Source organism: Aythya ferina, assembly GCF_964211825.1.
Source record: "Aythya ferina genome assembly, chromosome: 3".
In the NCBI taxonomy this organism is placed as follows: Eukaryota; Metazoa; Chordata; class Aves; order Anseriformes; family Anatidae; genus Aythya; species Aythya ferina.
In genome coordinates, this window is record NC_140298.1 from 34,459,470 (window position 1) to 34,483,720 (window position 24,251).

Here is a 24,251-nt window from a genome sequence, read left to right on the forward strand (position 1 = left end):
GCAGTCATCACAAGGTAGGAATTCTGTGATTGTTTGATGTTTTCCTTATGTGATGTATACATGCTAATCAATATGATTGTGGGTGTATTTTTTTTATTTTTTTTTTTTAATTCAGTGAAATATTATGTCACTAGTATGTGTATGTCATGTTTGAACTATTTTTCCATATTACTCTATTCAACATAACAGTCAAATACAAAGAAGAAACCCTTCCCCATCAAGAAAAATGAAGATGGTTTTACATTGTATTTTGTTATGTTGAGAACTGATGTTGAAAACTGAGCTAGCTTGCTTTGTGTAAGGTATTTGACTTAAAAGTTGGAAGCAACACTTTTCTGAATACAGTAGTTAAATTGAGGGGACTGGCTGTTGTTTAGATTATTTTCCTCTGGTTTTAGTTAATACAGGAAGTAGCAAATTATTTCTTATGAGCATGAACATAACTTCTATATTTTAGATTACAGAGATGATAACTGTAGTCCAAACTTTTGGTGCACTGAGTATGTCTACTATTGAAGGGATAGATATTATGGCAATAAAATTCAAAAATATCTACCAAAGTGTTCAAAAGAAACAATATGACATCCTTGATCCACGAAAAACAGAATTTGATGTGGATTTTGTGGACTTCATGGCAAAAGTTGAAGCTTTACAGGTAAGTAATATTGCTGTCTGTAACTCACTTGAGGAATGATCTCATCATTACTTACTCTGTATCTTCCTGAATGTCAGTGAAATTTTGGACTGTGAAGAGAGCACATTATTATTTTTATGCTTTTAAAAGTTATTATAATGATATTTTACTTAACTCTTACATTGGTTGGTCATGAACATATTTAAAGAAAAGATCCTTACCTTCTGGAATATATATTTCTCCAATAATATTTAAATAATTCCCCATTTTCCTATCATTATACATACATAGTTCCCAAATTTACAAATCTGCCTTAATTTAGTGGGCATTCATGTCTAGCCATGGCCGTGTCTGGAAAGAGAAGCATGAAGTCCCACTGTACTCCAGAGACCAAGTGGAAAAGTATTGGAACTCTTAATTCAAAAAGCATCTCAAGAGGATATATGTCTTCACAGCAAGTGGAACAGAAATAAATAGTCTGTAGTTGTCTGGAGGGAGGCACTCTCCACTCCTTCTTCCAAACAAAGCTGTAAGATATATCGTACAGTCCTCACTGAGATTTTGTCATTTTGCAGCCAAAATGACAAAAATTCTGAGATCTAAGAGAATGATCTAGATGGAGGTAATTTATTAGGCTGAAGACACATGGTTAGATTTTTCATGAGCAAAGCTCCTGTTTTTAATACATTGTTTTTGCTAAATATTCATTGTTTGCTAAATTGTTTGGCAATTTAAGAGATTGCTTGACTGACACTAGCTATTACCTTTATTAAGCATAGACCAGTGAAGGCTGCTGTTTTGTGTTTTAAGCAGTAACACTTTTAAATAGCACTATGTTAAGAAATGATCAGATGTAAAAATATTACAACATAACTAGAAAACAACTATACTAAATTACATATCCTTTAGGTACAGATACAGACATTTATGCGTACATGTTTTGGGAGAATATTGTCTTCACAGAATGCACTCCAGTTACTTCAAAGGTATTGGCAATTAAGCTTTAAAATATTTTAAAGCAACTTGAAATTACTGATTAGCACTATTTAAATAAATGTCTAATTTTAGAAAAAAGGGTCTAATAAGAATGTTTTTACTGTTGGTGTTATGAACGATGCAGTGTGTTTTAGCTTTCTAATACAAATCAATATACTTTTCTGTTTCTTTATTTCATTATGGTTTATTTTGTACATACCAAAAGTTACTAAAACAAGAAAAATATAAATAAATGAAGCCAGGGCATAACTTGTCAAATTGCTCAAAATAAACAAACAAAAAAAATTACACAGATTGAGAAGCATTTCCTAGATTTGTGCTGCTTTCATTTTATATAGTTTATGTACCCAAAGTGGAAGGGAGAAGAAAAAAACGTGTTTTGGAAATGTCACTATACATACTCATTTTTAATACAGATTTCAAAATCTGAGAATGCCGTGCCTTCAAGAAGAAATAGTACATACAGTTTCTTGTATTCTTCAACATTATGTAGCAGAACTTGAAGCTACTAAAAAGGTATTTTATTTCTTTGCAGTAAATTAAAAACATTTTAAAATAAGAAAAAAAATATTTTAATATGCTTAATTTGTATTTATTGCGCTGATTTCACAAACTGATTGTAAATGTTTAAGTTATACTTCTGCTTTCCTGTTACAAGGAACACATCTGAGTGTGTAGGCAAATGATATACATGCTCTTCCAGGCAAATCTGTTAAAACACAAATTTTAATGTTAAAACAAAATCTTAGCTATCACTACTTCAGCAAGTAAATTATATGGTCTCTACTGACAAGCATACATCACTTGTATATAGCTTTTGTTTCATTATTATATGGAGCCTCTGCAGTTAATTAGCCATTTACATATGGCTTTTATCTAAAGCTGCAACAGTATGTAATAGGCACAAAATTTTGGTAGATTGTATTTTTGTTCATTATAATGTCATTTATTATGGTTTGTGTAGTGTACTGTGACTGTGGTGTAAATGCAAATTAACTTTTGGGCACTGTTCCCATCATCTGACTTTCAAACATTTGGAGAGGAATTCATGTAATGTGATTTTGTATGTCTGCAAAGTAAACACCTGTGTCTGAGCTTGACATCCATACTCTCTACTCAAGTTCGTTCTGGAGTCAATTCATCTGATCTATTTCATATGCTAATTTGGAGACTAAAATAATTCACTTGAAATGGCCATTTTTCTTCAGTGAGAATAAAAGACATCTAGAAAACCAGACTAATATAAATATTTTTTGAGATGTTTAAAATTGGTCAGACAACTGACACATGTTTACATGAGGTGACAAGTCTCTGTAACTGCACGTACTAGAAGATACTGAATTACTCCAGACAGTGACTTAAAAATGTAGCCTAACATAGCTGCTCTGAACCACTTTTGATGGTGTAGTTTCCCTGTCTACTAACTGTGTACAACACATCCTGAACCTCCAATTGATGTCTTAGTTTGATGAAGATATTTTCAGCAGCACTGACTGTTTAAGAAATCACTGCCTCCACCACTGACTTTTTCCAGTCCAAAAATAAATAAATAAATAAGTTTTCTGAGGGCTTTTCATCCAGATCAGTTCTTCTGTTAAGTTCACCATGAAGCTACTTGTATATTTTTGTTAGCAGCATGCAGGAGACAGTATTAGGGGTAAGAAGTGGTGCCAGGAAGTGAAGAGAGTAGTGGTTGCTTAAGCAGTATGTGTAATCACTGCATCAGTTTGTGTACCTAAATTTAAGTGGGTATAAATATTCCTCTTTTATCTGTTGAAGAAGCCGTCACCAATAAACTGGCTAGATATAATATTTTATTTGATAATACTGGATTACTTTTTATCTTTTCTAAACAAATTTTAATAGAAATAATGTACTTTAAGTGTACAAGTAATTTGCCAATGCAAATTTAATATGTGATTCCAGGGCAAATTTTGCTTGACTGCAATGCAGGCATTCAGTGAGCAGAGCCTCCTTTTTTCTTAGGTTATGCAAAGATCACAGCATGGATTGTGTACGAAGAAGTCTCTACATGCAGATCAATGAGACGTTTGTAGAAAATAGCAGATATTAGCTATTAGTCAGATGAATACATCTGAAGAATATCTTGACGTTTTTACTCATGTAAAATCTCTCTTAACAATACTGGTTAGGCCATTTCTGTGGGCAATTCCCAAGGAGGAAAAGCTGCAGCGAGGCTCTTCATTTGAAAAGCCTTTATGACAAAGCTTCTTGACATAGCTTTTCTTTCACAGAAGGTGGCTCCACAGCTGTGCTATATCAGGCTTGGCCTTGAACACTGGTTGCTCAGCTCCTAGGTCTGCAAAACCTTTAGGTGTGCTTGGGGCTCTGAAATAAGTAAGATGAGCTAAGAAACAGCATAGAAAGAAGACAATGATAACAATGGTATCAATGGGTTCATCTCCAAAGAGTATCACATTGTCAACTATTAATTTTTTCTCTGTGGAGTGTCATGTCACTCCATACAAATCTGAGGGGAAGAAGAAATTGTGGTAGTAAAGAAAAAACAGTTTAACATTTTTCAACAGTTTAATTTCTTTAATTCATGTGTTTAGTGATATTGTTCTTATTGCAGCTTTACCAAATTCAGAAAGATGACCCTCCCCTTGCTCGGAACATGCCACCTGTTGCAGGAAAGATACTGTGGGTGAGACAGCTCTTTAGGAGGATAAATGAACCAATCGACTATTTCTATGTAAGTTGATGTGAGGAAAAATTAAGTGTTGTTTGTAACCATGACCTTACTTCAGTAGAGTGACCATACTGTTTCGGTTATGATGTAGTCACTTCTCATATGCTGGGCAACCTCTTTATTTGTATGTGAATTGCTATTTAAAGCACACATGCTCCATAATAACCACTATTGTACATCGAAGATGTAGTGTTTCTTTGACTTATTTCTGAACTAGCGCACCAAGCTGGAAATATGCACTGACTTGATCTGTTTTCACATCACCTGAAGAAATGTCTCACCATTCCAGCCAGCTGTGGATTTCTGCTTCTGTTTATAATGGAGCAGACTAAGGCCTGTAAATAAGACTTACTTATGTTCTGTATTTTAACTGAGTACCCACCCTTCTGTTCCTCTAGCCATGTAGGATTCTCCATGGAGAATCATGTCTGTTTACTAAGCCGTACTAAACCATTAGGAATAGCTTAAGGCATGAATGTGGACTATCTAACATCCTGGAATTGTCAATTGTGTATATTCTGGTACCCAAATCTACTCGAAAGAAAATAGACATAAGTATCGGTACTGATTACAAAAGGAGATTTTTTTTCTTTCAAAATGACATTTTTAGTTACTATTCATTTTTGATTTGAACTGAGCATCCATTTCACTGGTAATTACGTGTGTGTAACACAGTGTAATAAAGTAATTGTGTTATATATTTACTATTAATTACTCTACAAGTTCCTATTGACTTCACTGTCCTATAAACTTGATTAATAAATAATATTTTAAATAATTCTGTAACTGTAATTTTAATAACTTGCATACTGTATAATCAGTAGCTAAACTGAAGAAAAACCCAAATAGGATGTATTTCTTCTGATATGGTATTAATCAGAATGTTCTGTGTTTCACTAGAAAAATTCAAGTATCTTGTCAAGTCCAGAAGGTAAAGCAGTTGTTCGATTATACAACAGAATTGCCTATGTATTGGTGGAATTTGAGGTAGTCTATCATAAGGTGTGGATGAAAGAAATTTCACAATTACAGTATCGTAAGTAATTGAATATGTAATTGTCTTCTTCTAACTGTTATTGAATGTTAAGATGATGCAAAACAGATAATTATTAAGCCTTATTTATCATAAAAATGTGCAAATTAGATCAGGTTATGTTCTAATAAACAGGCCTGATAATGCAAATCTGTGTCTGTCCTTGAAACTTGGTTTTGATGCAGAGGATTGAAGTTTTGGTACAGTGTTTGACAGATAACTAGAAGAAATATACTGAAAAAAATTTAAGGCCCACAGTAGTTCATTTCTGAGTAATTCATATATACCATTTAAGAATTCTTTCTGTTTTCTTTCTGCTGTAACAATTTATATAGTTATAGTGTAGAGTATCACGTTCCCTTTCAGGACCAGTATTACTTTATTACTAGGAAAAAAAACTGTTAACGAAGTTCTAGCATTTTAAGATTAAATGGGAGTTGAAGATGATTATTTTGTTTGTTTGCTTTAAATAGATTTTTTAGCTTTAGCTTTAAATCTGCAAGGAGATCCATAAGAACAAAATTGTAATGGTGTCATCAGAGAGTCAACAAAGGTTTTAGTTTAGTGTTTATGCTTTTAATTTAGTTTGGTATTTTTGAAATATCACTATCTAAGCATTCATTTTCTGAACAAATTCCTGTAAGATACTGAGCAGCTCTTCTATGTTTTATGTTTCTGGGTCCTTAGAAAATGATGTTGATAATTTTGTAACTCAATCTGAATATATATATATATATATGCCAGAAATAATAATACTGGAACTAAGGCTTGTTTGGCTTACGAAGAGAGAGGCTATATGGCAGAAAACAAATATGGTGAAAATCAGTTGTATATTTTCTTTAACTCAAAACAGTATAAAACAATGTTGCAAGTAACCAAAAATGTAATCACTATATAATAACGTTAGAAATCTGTATTCCATGATAAGTTATATAACCAAAACAATAATTTGTCTTAGTTGCTGACATTAAAATATCTTTGCAGCCTTACAAGCTACAGTATTTGTGCGTCATCCTAAAACTGGAAAGTTCCTGGTTAATTTTGATCCTCAAATTCCAGAGATTGTCCGAGAGACCAAATGTATGATAAAGTTGGGCTTGGAAGTACCAGAGCAAGCCAAAAAGATAGTAAAATTAGAAAATAACTTGAAGTCAAACAAGTTGCGTTTAGAGGTAAATTAAAAATCATCATGATTACTTTAACCTTAGAAAAACAATCTTTTTTCTCCCAATGTTATTGATCCTTGTTCTCCTTTACATTTTACTTTTATCAATTATGCGGGTAGATTAAGATGAATCAGATGAAAAATTGTACCTTTTCCTTAGATCATCACCAGTGTTTGGGAATATGTAGATTTACACAAGAATTCAGCAGCTAATGCATCCTCAAGTAGGAGATGTGAAGTATTTGTTTAAAAAACAAAACAAAAACTTGTTAGACAATGTGAATGTTAAAGCTGGGTATAAGGTAGTTTAAGGTAAGTTTGTAGAATGGGGACATAGAGATTCTCATTTTACAAACCTGTAGTAACTGTAGTGTGTGCTATTCCATACTTAAAGTAGAAGCATTTATATTTCTCATACCTTGTGGTGTGTTAAATGTGTTCTGGTACTGAAACAATTAAAGCCATCCAAAATACATTCACTCTTTGAAAATCAGTAAAGAGTAGTTTTACACTGCTTCTGAGAAGTAAAGATTGGAATTCCTTATTTGGAAGATATGGTGAGCCACAAAAACATCAAGAACTTCACAGACTGTGCCAGAGAAGTCAGATTTCTGTTATCTGTTGTACCATTTGCCACAGATTTTTCAAGAAGCTTGTATTTTAGGGGTTAGGTATACTGTGTAAGATTTTGAGTGGATTCTTTCTGGTTTTGTTGTTGTTGTTTGTTTGTTTGTTTTTGTATGTGTATGTATATAAGACAAAAGACAAGAGGTTATTTTGAAACTGAGTTTATACATGATTTGAATTATCTAAAGCATTTAATAGTTTCAAGAGGGTATGGTCACTCTAGCCCAAGCTGCTTTGAGCTCTAGGGAAAGGCCATACTTTTTTGCCTATGGACTGGAAATGTGCTGTATGAAGGCTGCTTTTATTCTTAGTGGGTAGCATGATAAATCTATTACCTTCCAGGAATGGTGTACATAGGTATGTAATATCTGTAAAATACTACATGTTTTTCAAAAGTAGTTCTGTACTGTGTTTTTGTTTTTGTGATGATTTTTTTTTTTTTATGTAGTAGTATGTTTGCATCAGTAAAGAAAGCACATAAGATACTCTTCTTGATATTACCCCTTCCTATTAATTAACAGGGTCTTCTTCAATGCTATGAAGATTTGTGTCAAGAAACACGAACCATTTTTCTAAATCTAATGGCACCAAAAATGCAGAAGGTTGGTATTGCTAAATGCACTTCAATACACTTCAGAAGGAATGTGGGTAATTTAATAATAGTTTATAATTTTAAAACACTTAATGGATCTGTACGTTATGGACTTAATGAGTTTTACTAATACCTTTAAGACCAAACATTTGCTCTTTGTATCCCACATATAACGCTCAAATAATGTGTATCAGAGTAGAATAATCTTAACGTCTTTGAGATATAAACCCAGTGGAACAAAGAATATGGACTTTGTGGGTGTATTTATCTACACAAGTCTCTACCTTTGATATGGAAGTTAATTATCACTTCTCTCAGTTTATAGGTTTTCACAGGAAATTGCATATTTAATTTAGCTCAAATACTAAAAGATACTATCCAAAAGAGCAGGAAGAGGAAGATCTTTGCTGAGTTTACAGTTATGGCTGTAGCATGCCCTACCCCTTCTCATCCAGTATTGCGTAAATTTCCTTGACATTTTTCTTGAAAATTTAAAAACTTCCTTACAAAACTTATACAACTCTTTCTCTCATCAATGACATCAGTGATTCTAATAACAATGGTATTTGTTTTAAATTACATTTCTATATATATTTTTTTCTTTTTAATCTATGAAATAAATGTTTTTATGCTTAGATGGAAGCTGTGTTGAGGCAAGGACTTACCATGTTGACTTGGTCATCTGTGACACTGGACAGTTTCTTTCAAGAATCTGATGAAGTTCTGAATATGTTTAAACAGTTTTTGAAAAAGGTATAGTTTTGATGACTACTTAAATGCTAGTTTAGAAAAATTGCTCCAAGTAAACTGCTCTTCATATTGCAAATCAATCTGGGTTTACTTCTTGAAATATGTAGAAATTTTGCTTGCTTTTTCAAGTATCTGTTTTGTTTGTATGTTTGTTTTGTTTTGTTTTGTTTTTCTTAGGAATGATGTACTTGGTGATTCTCTCCAATGAGTACCCTCATATGTTTGATCTTTGCTTCTGCTCTTGCAGTACAATATATTTCTGCCTGTTGTCCTCTTATTCTGTGACTATCACTCTGCCATGAGTGCAGTTGCCCAGAAGATACCTCCATGCAAATGTTATCCACTGGAGAAATTTTTAATGTTAACTGTATTCATAGCAGACATGCTGTGAAATTGTCTTCTGCTTGTACAGTCCACAAAATGATGAAGGGAAGCAAGTTTTTTCCCTCACATTTCTCTGCATGTTCACTGAGTCTGTGCTTTTTTCCTGTTGTAGTGATTGACACAGTTTAAGTTCCTCTGATTACATTAACATGCTTGAGGAACTGTAGTGGTGGTTCTCAAGCTCCTACTTCTCTGTGATATTCAGATCGTATTTCTTGCCTGATTATTTAACTGTATACTTACGATCTTTCTTACTTATATTATAAACATTGTTTTCTGTGGTAGAAAATTTCTGGTGAGTGTATCCAATTTGCTTTTTGTATGGCAGAAAAGCAATTGAAATCTTGTGCTTGGTTTGCTAACGCTGGAAAAATGATTGATTGTGTAAGAAATTAATGATTGTGAGCCTGAGTATATCTGAAATAACCAGGTATTTTGTAGATACTCTCTATTTTCCTTAAATATGTAGGTTGTATATATTTCACATTTTTTTAGCCATCCCATATCAAAACAAAAAGATGTAAACTTGGTTAGACCTTTGTTTTCTGTGGATGGAGTATGGCAAACAAATAGAGAAAATGTGTTATAAAGCAAAGACTTGTGTGATATGCTGAAAAACAAGAGGGTATTACAGATATTGAATCTTTCAGTTAAAAAGTTAAAAATTGGACAGAAATCAGTTTTATTTGAAATCTGCCATGACAACTGAATCCTAAAAATGTTGTAAGTTGGAATCAAAAGCCTAGTGAAAAGCTGTGTTGACTACAAGCTGGAGAAGCTTGTGACCCCCTTGTCTTAAAACTGGAATCATGGCCAGCAAGATCATGAAAAAGAAGCTAATCATCCTATATTAGCATAGCTTGTTTGCTCTTGATCTAGTAGCCATGTAGGCTGTATAATTCCCATGGTTTGGGATGTAACTAACTGCTATTGCCTGTCTGCCTAAAACTGTTGTTAAAATCGCAAGGGTGCTTCAGGAATCTTTTCTTTATCGTGGCCACAAATTTCTCTGTAAGTCAAGCACAGGTAGCGTCATGGAGCAAAAGTTCTCATCTATTCCAGAAATTCCTGAACTTTAAGGACAGAAGAAAAACAAATTTAAAGAAGCTACTTTTAAGTCTCAGAGCCACTTTCTAATGATGTTCTTAGGGCACAGAAGGTAGTTCTTGGCATATTTGCTTATTAATCTACTCTCCAAAACTGACCAGCTCAAAGAGCTGTCAATGGAAACTCATGCAGAAATTAAATCATTGCTGTTATGCTGCAGAAGTAGTCTTAGCTTATCCTGTCTGAAGACAAATTTCAAAATATGATGCTGATAACTAGGAATCTGTGAGGAAATAGGTGGAAACATGCTTTCTCTAAAGATTTCACTTTCTCTGGGATTCATTTGTCTGATTCCCAACATAGAACCAGCAGATCTTATAAATTACAAGATTTTGTTTTTAATGAACTGTCTCAAATGAAACTGTGTACAGTATAATCCTTTTAAAACTGTGTTATCAAAGTGTGTAGGATTTAAATACATACACTCCTAGCAACCTAGTTTTGTTTTCTATGGCAATAGTAAACATATTTCCAGACTTATCTATCTGTTCTTTTTCATATTTCAGAATGTCTGCAGTGAACATGTTAACAAAGGCTGAACTTTTTTGTTGGGTACACATCTCCCTAAATTCTATCTGTACAAAATAGAGGATAATTCACAGTAAACACGACAATATTTAGCCACTGTAAATATTACCTAAGTTAACATAATTCAAGACATTGTTTTGCTTCCTTTTTTTGTCTGCTTCTGTCATCTTAATGTCTTGTGTGCTGATCCTTTTTCCTCCATTTTTTGTTGTTGCTTGTTTGTTTTTCTGTTATGATTCACTTTTTCAGAGGATTTTCTATAGTATAAAGCTTTTACGCTTTCACTGGGTAGAGACTGATTTTTCTTCTCTCTGCAAGACATTATATGTTAGAAGTCTCTAAAAGAATAGATTCTGCTTTACACAAATATATGGAGTTAATATGATTTTCTCTTTCTAGGTAAATGATTTAAGTGAAGTCCGAATTGATTTAATATTAAAGGAAATATCAAATACTCTTTTAATTGCCTTACCGGTAGATGGTCCTATCAAAGTAGAGGATATGTTGACACGGAATGAGGTATGTGCTGCTTTACATCCTTTAACTAGAATTCTTGAATGTGTTACAAGCAACCTCTTAGTACATTGATATAAATCTAAAAAAGAATTAATCTCACTGAAGGAATTCAAAAGATATTCATTTTGATTAACATATTTTGGGTAAAATATTTTGTGTTTAAATTGGCACTTAGGCATTTGAGGTACTTAAACTGTAGTATTTCAAACATATATTTATTTATTTAGCTGTTTTATAATCATATTAGATTTTTTTGCATGAAGATACTTGGGCATATACAGTCTTCTTTCATATTTTTTTTTCTTAAACCTTTTTAAAGAAGAAGGTTAAAAAAGAAAACTTCCAAAAAGTATATTTGAGAATTTGAAAGTTTCCTCAACTTCAAATGAAATTAAATGTATTTTTTGCTTTATTTTATTATTTTTAAACTGAGTACAAGTAAATACATTCATTAAGGGTAGTTGAAGGACTTAATTTGGATAACTTCAGATTCAGATGATTACCTTCCTTCTGGACTTTAAAAATTTCATTGCATTTTGAAAATGGAAAAACAAACAAACATGAAAATATAATGTAATGTGTAATGGAACAGGAAATCCAGCAAATCTTAAAAATAGAAAAAAGATTTTGGTTTTGGTTTCCCAGTTTTCTTTTCAAAGAAAACTCCTTCAAACAGTCTCCATCTGAAGGATGGTATTCAGGTAAATTATTTGGTTCTCCGTGAAAGGGCAAGGTGATAAGATCATTAGTCGTACTAAGATGATTCCTTTTTATTTTTACTTAACAGACTTTCACTAAAGAATGTGCTGAGTTACTGAATCACAAAAGTATGCATATTGAAGATGCTGTTCAAGACTTAATATCTGTATTTGAAAATAATTATGAAATTAAACATTCTGAGAAAGCATCAAAAAAGCACACATCACCAGGTAGATAATTATAATTTAAATGGAAATTTCTGTCCCTATTTCTCTAGACTTAACTAGTACATATCAAAATTGAATTGTTTTAGCTAATTGCTGGAGCTAGCAATATCATTTTGAGTGTAAAGATGTCTGTAGCATGCTTCAAAGCAGAATATATCTCAGTTAACAAAAATGCATTCATTATTATTTTTTAATTTACAGTAAAAGAAAAACATGTATTGTTTGGAAATATTGAAGATGAGAGAGAAAATAATACTGGAGCTCCTCACAGTGATGATAGCAAAGGCAATGACAAAGAGGATGAGTTTAAAAAGGTATTTTGTGATCAGAAGGGAAACTTTTTTATTCTTTTTAGCTTTTTATATCCTCTCCGTGCAGCTTTTACTTCTTTACTCAAAAGCTGTTTTCCTCCCTGTCTCCCCTTGTGTTTCTCGTGTAGCTTTACAGCATAAATTTCTTCAGACTATTATGCTTGACGAATACACTTTGAAATAATCTTCATGTTCCTGTCTGAATAAAACACTAAATAATGTTGTGGGTTTTATTGCTTGTTTTTTTGTTTTTTTTTTTTTTTTTTTTTTTTTTTTATTACAGAAATGTAAAGAGGTAGTTGCCTATTTCAGTCACCAGCTGCTAGATAGCCTCCAGAAAGCCACCCGTCTGTCTTTGGATAGTCTTAAAAAAAGAATACTTGTTTCAAAGTGAGTTGCAAATGAAAGATTTCTTCTATAGTATTACCAAAACAGTAATTATGTCTGTGTTAACATGATAATGCACTTATATTCATGTGGGGTGCATGTGTCATTAGTCATAGAGTTCCAGACCTTTTTTAGCTCAAGCAGAACCAGGAGAGTGCTCACTCTTTGTTGCAAGTGATGCCTTGGGCCCACACTTTCCTTTTATTCTTTACATCTTTACGTTGTTAGTTATATTCTATGCACTTTCTTTTGTGCAGAAAATGAAAGGTTTTTTTTTTCTACTTCTTTACCCTCAGCCTGTACCCTTTTACTTTTATTCTTATGTATTTCCCTTGGCATTACTTTCAAGATGTAAGTACAATTTATTGTTTGATGTGAATGATTAGAACTTAAGTGACTATTCTAGGTCATACGTGGCAGCATGCCAATATATTTGCCTTACTTCAGATTATTTGTGTAAACATGGCTGTTCACTCAGAATTGTTTCTCATGGGTTAAAGATCATTCAGATATCGCTATTAATTTTATCTGATAACATCAAGATCCATACAGTTGTACCATTTTCTTCTATTCGTTCAGTTGTATCATTGTTTTCAGTATAATTTCAATAGATTGTTCTCTGCTGGATGAGGCATATACTTCAGAGACAGAATTTCTTCCATATAGTACATTGCATATTAAAAAGCTGTCCTACTTAGAATCCTATTAAGAATTTATTTTAAGCAGGTAAAGTTGACAATGTTTTGTTTTTAATATATGTGGAAGCTTGTGTTACTGTTTTGTTTTGTTATTTATTTATTTATTTTCTGGGGACATCTCTCATACAAAATGTTTTAAAAACATGGTCTTTTTTGGTTGTGTCCTTAACAGTTGTAATGATTAAATATCTTTTTCCTCTATTTTTGACTACAGTGTTTGCTATTGACTATGGTATTTACATTTGTTGAATGCTGCCTTTTTTGGTCTCTTTGTCATGACATAGCAACCAGAAATTGTATGTCACACTTTGTCTTTAGTGGACTCATTTTTATTTTGTCTATCATTTTGTACCAGCTTATCATCTTTGAAACTGTTCTGTTCAGTTGAACATTTACCTAAAATGTAATGAGGCAACTCTTACCCTTAATAGGTTGCTACATGAAATGGCCAATAAAACCTTTTTATGCCCTACTCATAACACTGGCAGAGTTCCATCATTCTTAAATTTGGAGATTAAAATTCCAAGTCGGAAAATACTCTAGATACAAAATTCCAAATTCAGTGCCTAGATCCAAAATAACCTTTGTCTGAGTGATGAAGTTCTGGCTATTGTTTTTACCCTTAAAACATAAAACTTCTGGAAGCTTTGTCAAATAGCTGGTACACTGATGTGAAAATTCTTCATGAAGGTTTCTCCATAGAAGGTACCTCAAACTGATGTTTCTAAGGTAATTTGAATGTGTTTCATGGTGAAGTACTTATGACATGTTTCAAAATTATTTTCAGCAAAACTACATTTGGGAGAACAATGTTTTCTGCTCACCCAAGCAAATCTGAAGAGATTGTGTCTTTTCTAAAAGCAGAAGTACACCTTGCAATTCCTAATGTGGTAAGTTATGTGTCATACAGATATGGTAAAATACACTATATTATGGTTATGTCTGCATTTGCCCAAGCACAGAATGCGGGCACTGTACTACTGCACCAGCACCCATTCAGGAAAACAGTTGCTCAGGCTCTTTAGTGCACTGGCAGTACAGATGAAATTTGCTAACATTACTAATGTTCCTTGTTTTTGTCTTAGTAATACTTGCAGAATCTGGCCTTTTATTGTTCTTGTGTATTTCAGAAAGTATATTGCAATCTATTCATCAGTGGTCTTTGTAGAATGTTCACCAATCTCCTTCACTTGTAGTGATTGAATTGTTGGTATAAATTTTTCATGGTTTCTGTATATTTATTTTAGCTGTTTTGTTCTTTGCATTTTTAAATCCTTTGTTGAGTAAAAATAATGAACGTTATTTTTGTTCAGTTTGGTTTTAGTCACCTCAATAGGAAGTAAGATGACCTGAAAGAGGAAAACTCAACAAAAAATTAGAAGATTAAAAAGCAAGAAGTCAGCTGTGGATTTCTTTGTGCAGAGAACAAAAAGGCAACCAGATTGCAAAGAATTAATAGATGCATTTGTTTGCCTGCTGTACAGTAAGATAATTTTGTCAGCAATACGTATGTTGTTTTATTTTTTATGTGAGAAGATAATACTATCCAATTGTCTTACAAAAATTTAGTTTTACATTTGTGAAATGATAATGGAATAGAGGTTCTGTTCTAAGGTGATATTCCTTAGTTTGAACACAGTATCAATGTCAGACATTCTAATATACTTCACACTGTGTACACATTTACAAGGTCTGCAAAAGTGTGGAATTTTTACCTTATGAATATTTGCATAATGCTTCAGGCTTTGTCCTCTGCAAAGGGAAATGTACCTATCTTTCCCTCAACTCCTCTGAAATTCTTGGTTGATCCAGGGTAGCAATCAAGTAATGTTGGGTAAAACATACTGCTTTATGTTAACAAATAGGATTTTACAAGTTCCTTGCTTTTATGCATACAACTGCTCAATCTGTAAAATTGATTTATAAAACATAAGAGTCACTTTTTAGTGTTTTTTTATCCAAGTTCTTTGTTCTGATCTTTAAAAACAAATGCTGTTTTTCTGTACTTTCCTGGATCACTCTCAGGTAGGTTCTTCCTCCTGGTAAGCATCCTGGAGGAACAGATGTTTGCATTTCCTCCACCGTATCCTATGTGGAATTCTTATCAGACAAGGACAGGATAAAGCTACAATTAACATTATTCTGACAATGCAGCTGTTTGTTCTGTGTTTGGGACTTTCTGTTTGTGTGCTACTAAATAAAAGTGGCTAAAGGCTGTTTTTTGACCTCAAAGTCAACTGACCTGAAATTTGTATTTGCATTTATTACTGTAAATACAACTGTTTGTATTTACAGTGGTAAATGCTTTTTCTCCTGAATCCAAGAGTTTGCATTCAAACTGGGTGTTAGGTTCAGCATTCATCATGTTTTATTCTCCGAATTGTGCCTGAATTTTGTCTGCTAGAATGCTATTTTGCATCACTTCAAACTATGCTAGGGAGCATAATAGCATTTATACATCATGGACAGCGTGGTTTGACCCTGTTCTGTTAGCTTGTTGTTTTTGTTCCAGATCAAGAATCCTCTTTTTACTCTGGTAAATGATAATGAATTCTCTACCCCTTCTGGCTTGTTACAAAATCCTTACCAAATATAGAATTTGAGGTCTTTAGGGCTACTGCATGGAGTTTCATTTATTTACTAAACACTGTGCTCTTGCAGAAGTTTGAAGTGCTGCTACTTTGGGGAGAAAAAATAAATATTTATTCAACTAGAACCTTCGGCACTTTGATCTAGATGACGGTTGCTTGTCTTATGTCCCATGGCATGAATGCATGAATAGATAAGCACTTAGAAGGTATATACTTGTAAATCTTCTTTGAAATGAGCTGTCCATATGTACTTTCATGGCGAATACTCTCACAGTATTTACAATCCAGAGGTTAAGAGTAACAGAGAAGAGGAACTTGGCCTAACGTTTTTGATGCTTTGTGATTCTAGAATGTGGGAAATAAGGCTTGTAGTGTATTCCCTAGACTGTAAAAAAGTATTTGAAAAATGCTGTTAAAAATATTTTAGGAATTGTAAAAACAACTGTAAAAAAAGAACACAAAAACACACTACTAATACTTTCATGTCAGCTTGCCTACAATGTAAGTGTACAAATAGGTCAGTACAGTATATTTCATTTCTTTAGAGGCAATTCTGAGGGAGGCAAACTCTTAGTTACATTTTTCTCTTCTGGGGCATGCTCTCTATATTCACTATTAGAGTAAAACTGAAGTCTTGGAAAATGACAGTCACCTGCATTTGTTTCAACAATATTTCAACTATTTTGAATAGGTAATGGTTCCCAGTTTAGATGATATACAGCAAGCCATAAATCGTATGATTCAACTGATACTGGACGTAAGTCGTGGAGTTGCTCAGTGGGGACAAAGGCATTTGCAAAAATCTAATTTAAAAGCAGAACTAGACACACAGCAAGTATCTTCAGCAGGTTTTGGATTATCAAGAAAATTAACCAAAAAGGGGGAAAGTAAGTTTTGTTTTTTTTTTTTAACTTACTTTAAACTTTGGATTTTAATAAAAATGCCATATATAAATATTTATGAATATATTTACTTTGTTTCAAAGAAGCCAACTGTGGATTCTTTTGAACTAATATGTTGTTCTTTTTTTTTTTTTTTTTTAAATTAACTATATTTTTCAGAAATAGCTTTTCTGGTTTATGTAAGTATTAGAACCTTTAGAAACAATAATCAAAATTTTCTTTTTGAAAAATTGCTAAATTATGAATCTCCTATTTAATTGAGGCAAAGTAAACTCCTTAGGTCATCTTTTTTACTTACTTGTTATGTTATAGTTTTAGCCGTAAACAATTATGTAGACTAAATGTCATTGAAACATTGAGATAGAAAGAGTACAGTATAATCTGTATAGTATAGATTTCAGTGACAACGTTTATTTTCTGTCTGTATTCCCAAAATGGATTATAAAACGATTGAAGTGTTTGTTCATGTGAATATTCTCAATGTAGATAGACCTGCAGGCATTCTAGTCACATACTTTTTTTCCCTAATATTATTTTTATGCAGAAATTTCTGTTTCTACGATTAGATGTCCATGCTGTTTCTATGGTTAGATGTCCATATGAAGCAAGCACCCACTGAAACAACCAACCAAAGAAAAACAACAAACTTTTACTGTCAGGTTCTCTTTGTGATCTACACTGCAGTAACATCTTTGTTGTGATTCCTTTGGGAAATATTTAGTATCTTGGAAATTTTTTCTCTCGTAGTCCAGAGTTGGGATTTATAATCATTTGAAGCACAGACATAGAAAAATAATCTCTTAAGCAGGGTGACAGAAAATTACCAAGACTACTACTCATAAGACAGCCATAGCCTTTCCCTCTGCTGTGTCGAAATACAAAGTTAGTGAGTAATCTTTTTCATCACTTTAAAGCAACTCATCAGCAACACCCAGGAAAGGGTGTTGTGTGGAGGGGATATGTTATTATTTGGTCAGCTAGTTCTATGAAACAGATGGCACAGATGGATCAGTCTGAGACTCTGTTTTCAGTGACCAGATCCCTGAAAAAGTTTGCTGACCAGAAGAAAAGATGGCATTGCTTTAAATCCCCCCATTAAACAGCATGGATGGCAGGAAGAGATGGCAGAAGGATTTTCCTTCTCCATTCTCTTACATATGCTTCAAAATGCTCAGGCCCTTGTCATGGCAGATGGGCTCATTAGAACTTTAGGAACAGCAATGTCTACATTGATCTTGGTTGTATCAACAGCTCATCAGAGATGAAGTAGGGACATGATAGATTGTATTTTACTTACCTTCTGTTTGAGTTTGTAGTTCTTAAAGGAGACTGGGATCCTGTTTCAAAATCAACAATATAACTGGAACAGCAGCTACGTTTGTGTAGCTTCTGTTTTCTTTCAAAATGCCTTTGGAAGCATATTCGGAAGTGAAAGGTTTAGCAGAATCTCTTTTCTCTCTCTCCCTCTCTCTCTCTCTTTTTTTTTTTCCTCTTCCTTCAGCTCTACCCTCTTTCAGACAAGACTCAAAAGACTTTGGTATCAACCGTTTTGAAGCTACATTTGTCTCACAAACTTTATTTTTGCTCTAATAAAAGATGCAACTTGGTAAAGTTTTATGTCTCTTTTGATATCACTAAAGATAGTTAATGAAGGGCTACCTAATTCAAGTATCTTAGAGTTCAAGAAATACTGTTTTAAGGGGTTTATATGATTTTAAAACCTTATTATATGAATTTAAAAAGAAAAAGCCTAAAATATTCATGAAGCCTTGTCATCTTCTAGTTGCAAGTAAACCAGAAAAAGGAAAATTAGTGAATAAAGAAGGATATTTTCTTTGCATTTTGAAACATCAATTCTAGGCTGAATTTGCCCTAACTGTATAGAGCTTAGACTGAACTAGTGCTTGGTGCCTTCATATTAAGCAGATAGACATGTAAAGAAGGTTATTCAGCCCTACTGAACAGCAACTGTGCTTAAGATAGCCTGCATAGGTTTAAAGAACTATAACTAACCAGACTTGTAATAGTTTATTAATTTATATATGATTTTATCTTACAGAAAGAATGAAAGAAGTTGTGATACAAAGAAAGCTACGAAATTTTTACTCAGGTGTTGCAGAACATGAAGATATTTCTAAATTAGTTGTGCTCCTCTCTTCTTCTGTGAATTATATTAGAGAAGTAGCTAGTGAAGCTTTGCAGGATTTTCAGAAATATAAAGAGCTGTGGACAGAAGATAGAGATGCCAAAGTTCAGGTGAGTTTAATGCTGATCTATAGGATTGTTTTTCATTAATCTAATCATTTGAAATTAGAAAACATTGATAAAAAAAAAAAAAGATCAAGAAAAAGAATGTAGAAAAGATACTAGAAGCTCAAATTTTGATTCTGTCCATAAGTAGTCGTGGTGATAGTAGTAATATATTTCCTAGGCAGAAGGAATAGCATGCTACATATTTCTTACGTTGAAGGTTGGGTTTTTCTGTTTCTGTGCCTTTCTATATAATGATAAAGTGGTCCTAGGTTTTTTGTTTGTTTTGTTTTGCTTGTTTTTAATTTCTTTTTTTGTTTGTGGAACTCTGAATTTCAGGCCATAAGAAAGTACTCCAGTTTCGCACAGAACTTCTCACACTGTCAGTGTTGATACATGTGCATTTTTCTCTATGAAAAGTATTTAAGTTGTTATTTTGAGTTTAATACATATTTTTATTCACCACCTTTTCTTTAGTTAATTCGAGAAGGTGAGTTCTGCAACCTCTACACAACAACAACAACAAAAATCCTGTATTCCCTTCCTGGTTGTTTGAATTATTGTTAACAGGTTGTTTCCTGCAAGTTGAGTCCTCAGAAGCAGTAGAAAAATGTAGTTCCTTTTCGAACAGGAAAAAGCTCATTTCCAGTAATTAGAAGTCTCTGGGAATTAATCTTCAGAATATTCACACTGTTCTTCTACAACAGATTTTTAATTTAAAGCTTGAATTTGGAGGTTCAGTAGAAGAAAGTTGGCTACTATATATACTTCATTTAACTTTGGCTTAATTCAGCTTTCTATTACTTTCTATTTAACAGACTGCATTGTATGTAGATAAATCTGTGAATATCACATCACCTTGTTTGCTACAGGAGTACTAGGTCTCTTTTGGATATCACACTGCAACTTGCGCAATTTATGTGGGCTAAGAAATATACCTTATTTTGCTTGTAGTCTAATTAATTTTTTAGTTTAATCAAATAGTGTTAGCTTGGTCTAGTTAATGCTGAAGAAAAGTGTTACAGAAGAAGCCTCACTAATACTGCATTTCATTTTTATGCATGCATGCCCTTTTTTCCATCCCCCTTCTTCAGCACTGTACTAACTCTCCCACTGCCAGTCTGGGTGCTCTCACACAAAAGAAGAGGAAAATAACTTTCATCATTTATTGTTTATCCACGCAGTGTAGGTGTATTGAATACATATCTTGTGTAACATTTCCAAAATGTAGCTTTTCAGGATCACAAAACTTTTCTACACTTGAGTTCTTATGCTCATGGAACTCCTTACAAAATTTGTTTTACTGCAGTTGTTTTGTATGTTATTCTGCTAATGGTCTACCCTTACTGTAAGTGCAGACATATTTTTTGATCTGTTATGTCACATGTTTTTACAAAACTGGTAGGAACAATATGTCTTGGATGTCTGTTTCTCTGTTAAATTTGATCAGATTTTTCCAACAAGCTTGAGAATTACTGACGGAGAAATTCATAAATGTGAATGTCTACTCCTGTGCATTTTCCTAATTTAGCAAGGCCATGGAAGGCTAAATACAGGCATAATATCGATACGCATTTTCAGTAATTCCTGAATAAGTGTTGCCACCTTTTTTACCAAAAATATGAAAAAAGGATAATTGTTGATTGACATTTTAACCTTCATACAGCAATTTTTGGCTAGCTGTCCATCTCTGACTGAAATTAAGGAAGAAATACTTCACTATGCTATGTTTGAGCAAGAGATGGAAGATTTAAAACCCATTATTCTTCTTGGTCCAATTGAATTGCACACAGGTATGACATTTTCTTCTCTTTGTACATTGTAAGATAACGAATAAAATAGTCATAGGTTACTTGGCTTATTCTCTAAAATAAAATGCTTACAAATATGAATAGAAGTTATCAAGGACACTTCATTTTGTTTATATTGCTTCCCTATGTAGTAGTGTTTGGATCCTAAGATACTTTTTATTTTTGTGCAGAATAGGAAGTTAGGCATGAAACTAATGAAAATACTACCATGACATTATGCAAGATAACGTCATGGTAGTTTGTTTCTTTAACAAAATATAGATCTTCAAAGATCAACAAACAAACAAAATCCCTTGAACCCTTGGGTTCTTGGTGAAGATTTTAAAAGACTTCTTCAAGTTGGTTTTTTTTTTTTTTTTTGTTTGTTTGTTTTTTTTTTGTGTGTGTGTGTTTGTTTTTGTGTGTGTGTGTGTGTTTTTATTTAGGAGAACATGAATAAGGTGGTCAATGAGGCAGTATGAGAAAGGGTATATAAAAATTGAGTGAGTTGTCTATATATATAAAATATATATAAAATGTATAGTTAATTACATGGAAAATAACAATTTGGAAAATAACAATTTTAACCCTAGTTAAAGGAAATAAGTTTCATAAAATGCATATTTTTGCTTAAGAAATCCACTGCTGCACAATCCTGTTTAGTGAAGACGCTGAAAGAATTAATAAGTATTGTAAGTATGCAAGTGCTTGTGCTTATGTTGTGTATGTGCCCATAGGAATTTACATAAATTCATATATACGAACAGTAGAGAGAGTATCACAGAATATTCAGAGTTAGAAGGGATCCACAAGGACAATTTTTAGATGATTAGCTCTGGATATCTAATGGCCTTTTGGAATCAGTATTTTAATACTGATAGCTGCATTACTAAAGAGGAAAGCATATCTTCTGTAAAATTTGTAACTAAAAGGGTTATATGGTGTTAGGACCTTTCAGCTTCTGTCACTAGAGTATAATATGTTGCTTATTAAAATCTGTCCTGGTTTCAGTTAGAACAGAATTAATTTTCTTCCTAGTAGCTGGTGGAATGCTGTGTTTTGGCTTAGGATGAGAAGAGTGCTGATAACATCCCGATGTTTTAATTGTTGCAGAGCAGTGCTTGTACCAAGCCAAGGACATCTCAGCCTTTTGCTCTGTCCTGCCAACAGGCAGGCTGGGGGTGCAGTAAGAGCTGGGAGGGGACAGATCCAGGACAGGTGACCCAAACTAGCCAAAGGGGTATTCCATACCATCTGACGTCATGCTAAACAATATATAGGGGTGGCTAGCCGGGGGAGGGGGCTGGACTGCTCGGGGATAGGCTGGGCATCGGTCAGCGGGTGGTGAGCAATTGCATTGTGCATCACTTGTTTGTACACATTATTATTACTTTCCTATTATCACCATTGTATTATTATTATTATTATTGTTATTATTATTTTTGTTATTATTATTTTCCTGTCTTATTAAACTGTCTTTATCTCAACTCATGGGCTTCACTTTCCATTTCTCTCCCCCATCCCAGAGAGGGAGGGGGAAGGGTGAGCGAACGGCTGCGTGGTGTTTAGCTGCCGGCTGGGTTAAACCACGACAAAATCCTAACTTGTTCGCACAAGTTAAAGTGCCAACGATTGGCTTTTCTGTCTCCTCAGTGTCAGTTTGTGTTCATACATTAATTGTTCATGATCTGATTTGACACCTTGTAGCTTTAGTTACAAAGTGTTCCAAATCCCAGTATTGAAATCTCAAGATGTCATTTCTTCAACTGGTATAAGCCATTTAAATATCACCGATCTTCATGCACTTAGTTAATATATATTAATTAAAGATAATCTCTGAGAATGTAAATCAATAATTAGGTATTTTTCTTCTTTATTTATCATCTCTATATGTCGTATCAGATAAACTTAACAATGCATCTTACAGATGAAAATAGAAAAATACAAAAGTATTCAAGTATACTTGAAATTACTAAAAAAAATTTAAACTAGAGTAATTGGATTGCATTTCTGCTGATGTTATTCTAAATTGCTATAAAGAACCATATATGATGTGTGGATTTATATATTTTTATTTATTTATTTATTTATTTTTAAAACAGGACCCCTGAAAAAAGCTTTATCAGTTGAAGCCAAAGCCTGGAAGATGCTCCTCTGTCATTATTTAAATGAGGAATATAAAAAGAAAATGACAGATATGATGTCATTCATAACTACATATTTAAAGAAATTGTCTCGACCTCTGCGTGACCTAGATGATGTCAGACTGGCAATGGAAGCTTTATCTATCATACGTGATAATAAAATACAAATGGATATGACCCTGGGACCTATTGAAGTAAGATGACTTTAATTTTTTATTTTGATTAAAACAGTTAGTTTTATATATGAGGAGTCATAAAATAAACTGAGAACCCAAATAAGAAGTTTACTGTTATAAAAGGTCTACAATGAAGATAGGAAACAGAGCAGTATTTTTATTGCTATTTTTATTGTAAATTGTGAACCACTATTAGATAGTTTGGTAGGTACTGTATAAATTCAGAATAAAAAAAATAGATTCTCAAATAATTTACAACTTAAATACAATATAGGAGATGGCATGCAGAAATAAGCAGATGTGAGCACAAGAGACATGAACAATAATCTCCCTTTTGCTGTGTGCTTTTCCATTAGCCTTAATCTTTTTCCTAACTATTCTGTGTCCAAGAGAAAACATTGTTATAATCTAACCCCCTTGAATATAACCAGAATGCATTCACGGAGCCACACATCATTGTATGCTGTCAGAAATTTGCAGCATTCTTCCAGTTTCCCTGATTTAACTGGATAAAGAAGTTCATTAAGCTTTATATATACTTCGCTGTTTGTTTTTTTTTTTTTTTATTATCATACTCAGAAATAGTCAGCTTAATATAACATCTGTTTTACATTTTTATCCACCTTTTGCAGAAGAAATTGTACTGCTCAATACTAATATTTTCCTTCTGGAAGACTGTTCTGTTAATGTGATACCAGAATGGACTTTCAGTGGATTGTTGATATTATTCCTAATATTAAGTTAAGGAAGTATTACTAAATGTTCTTTCTTAGGCTGAGTATCTTCAGACTACTTGTCAGGCAAAAGATAGGGATGTGATAATCACACACATAGATATTAAATAAAATAAGCAAGAGAAACTGAGTTTGGCACTGTTTCTTTCTCAGATATGTGGGAAAAGTGATGCAAAAATTGTAAATAATATAATAAAGGTATTTTAATTTCTGAAGGAATAATATTTTTTACCAGTTTCTGGCACTTTGAGATGAATATTAGTCCAAAGATTCTTTCCCAAACCTCTCTACAAACCT

At 33.0% G+C, this 24,251-nt stretch overlaps 1 protein-coding gene across 7 annotated transcripts in view; it reads left to right on the forward strand.

The window, feature by feature from the left end:
* Nucleotides 1–24,251, forward strand: part of DNAH8 (dynein axonemal heavy chain 8) — a 126,170-nt gene that overhangs the window by 12,312 nt on the left and 89,607 nt on the right. For 4 of the 7 annotated variants that reach the window (XM_084515052.1, XM_084515053.1, XM_084515056.1 and 1 more), the window contains exons 1-16: nucleotides 627–655; nucleotides 1,544–1,620; nucleotides 4,227–4,346; nucleotides 5,244–5,379; nucleotides 6,361–6,548; nucleotides 7,690–7,770; nucleotides 8,397–8,513; nucleotides 10,929–11,048; nucleotides 11,833–11,974; nucleotides 12,173–12,285; nucleotides 12,566–12,672; nucleotides 14,155–14,257; nucleotides 16,650–16,845; nucleotides 18,920–19,116; nucleotides 20,777–20,903; nucleotides 23,003–23,238. In XM_084515052.1, coding sequence (XP_084371178.1) covers nucleotides 1,570–1,620; nucleotides 4,227–4,346; nucleotides 5,244–5,379; nucleotides 6,361–6,548; nucleotides 7,690–7,770; nucleotides 8,397–8,513; nucleotides 10,929–11,048; nucleotides 11,833–11,974; nucleotides 12,173–12,285; nucleotides 12,566–12,672; nucleotides 14,155–14,257; nucleotides 16,650–16,845; nucleotides 18,920–19,116; nucleotides 20,777–20,903; nucleotides 23,003–23,238 — 2,034 coding nt within the window. In that variant the 5' untranslated portion in view covers nucleotides 627–655; nucleotides 1,544–1,569. Of the gene's footprint in view, nucleotides 1–457; nucleotides 656–1,543; nucleotides 1,621–2,046; nucleotides 2,147–4,226; nucleotides 4,347–5,243; nucleotides 5,384–6,360; nucleotides 6,549–7,689; nucleotides 7,771–8,396; nucleotides 8,514–10,928; nucleotides 11,049–11,832; nucleotides 11,975–12,172; nucleotides 12,286–12,565; nucleotides 12,673–14,154; nucleotides 14,258–16,649; nucleotides 16,846–18,919; nucleotides 19,117–20,776; nucleotides 20,904–23,002; nucleotides 23,239–24,251 lie in introns of those variants that run through there. The other 3 variants (XM_084515058.1, XM_084515054.1, XM_084515057.1) reach the window with 3 other exon arrangements.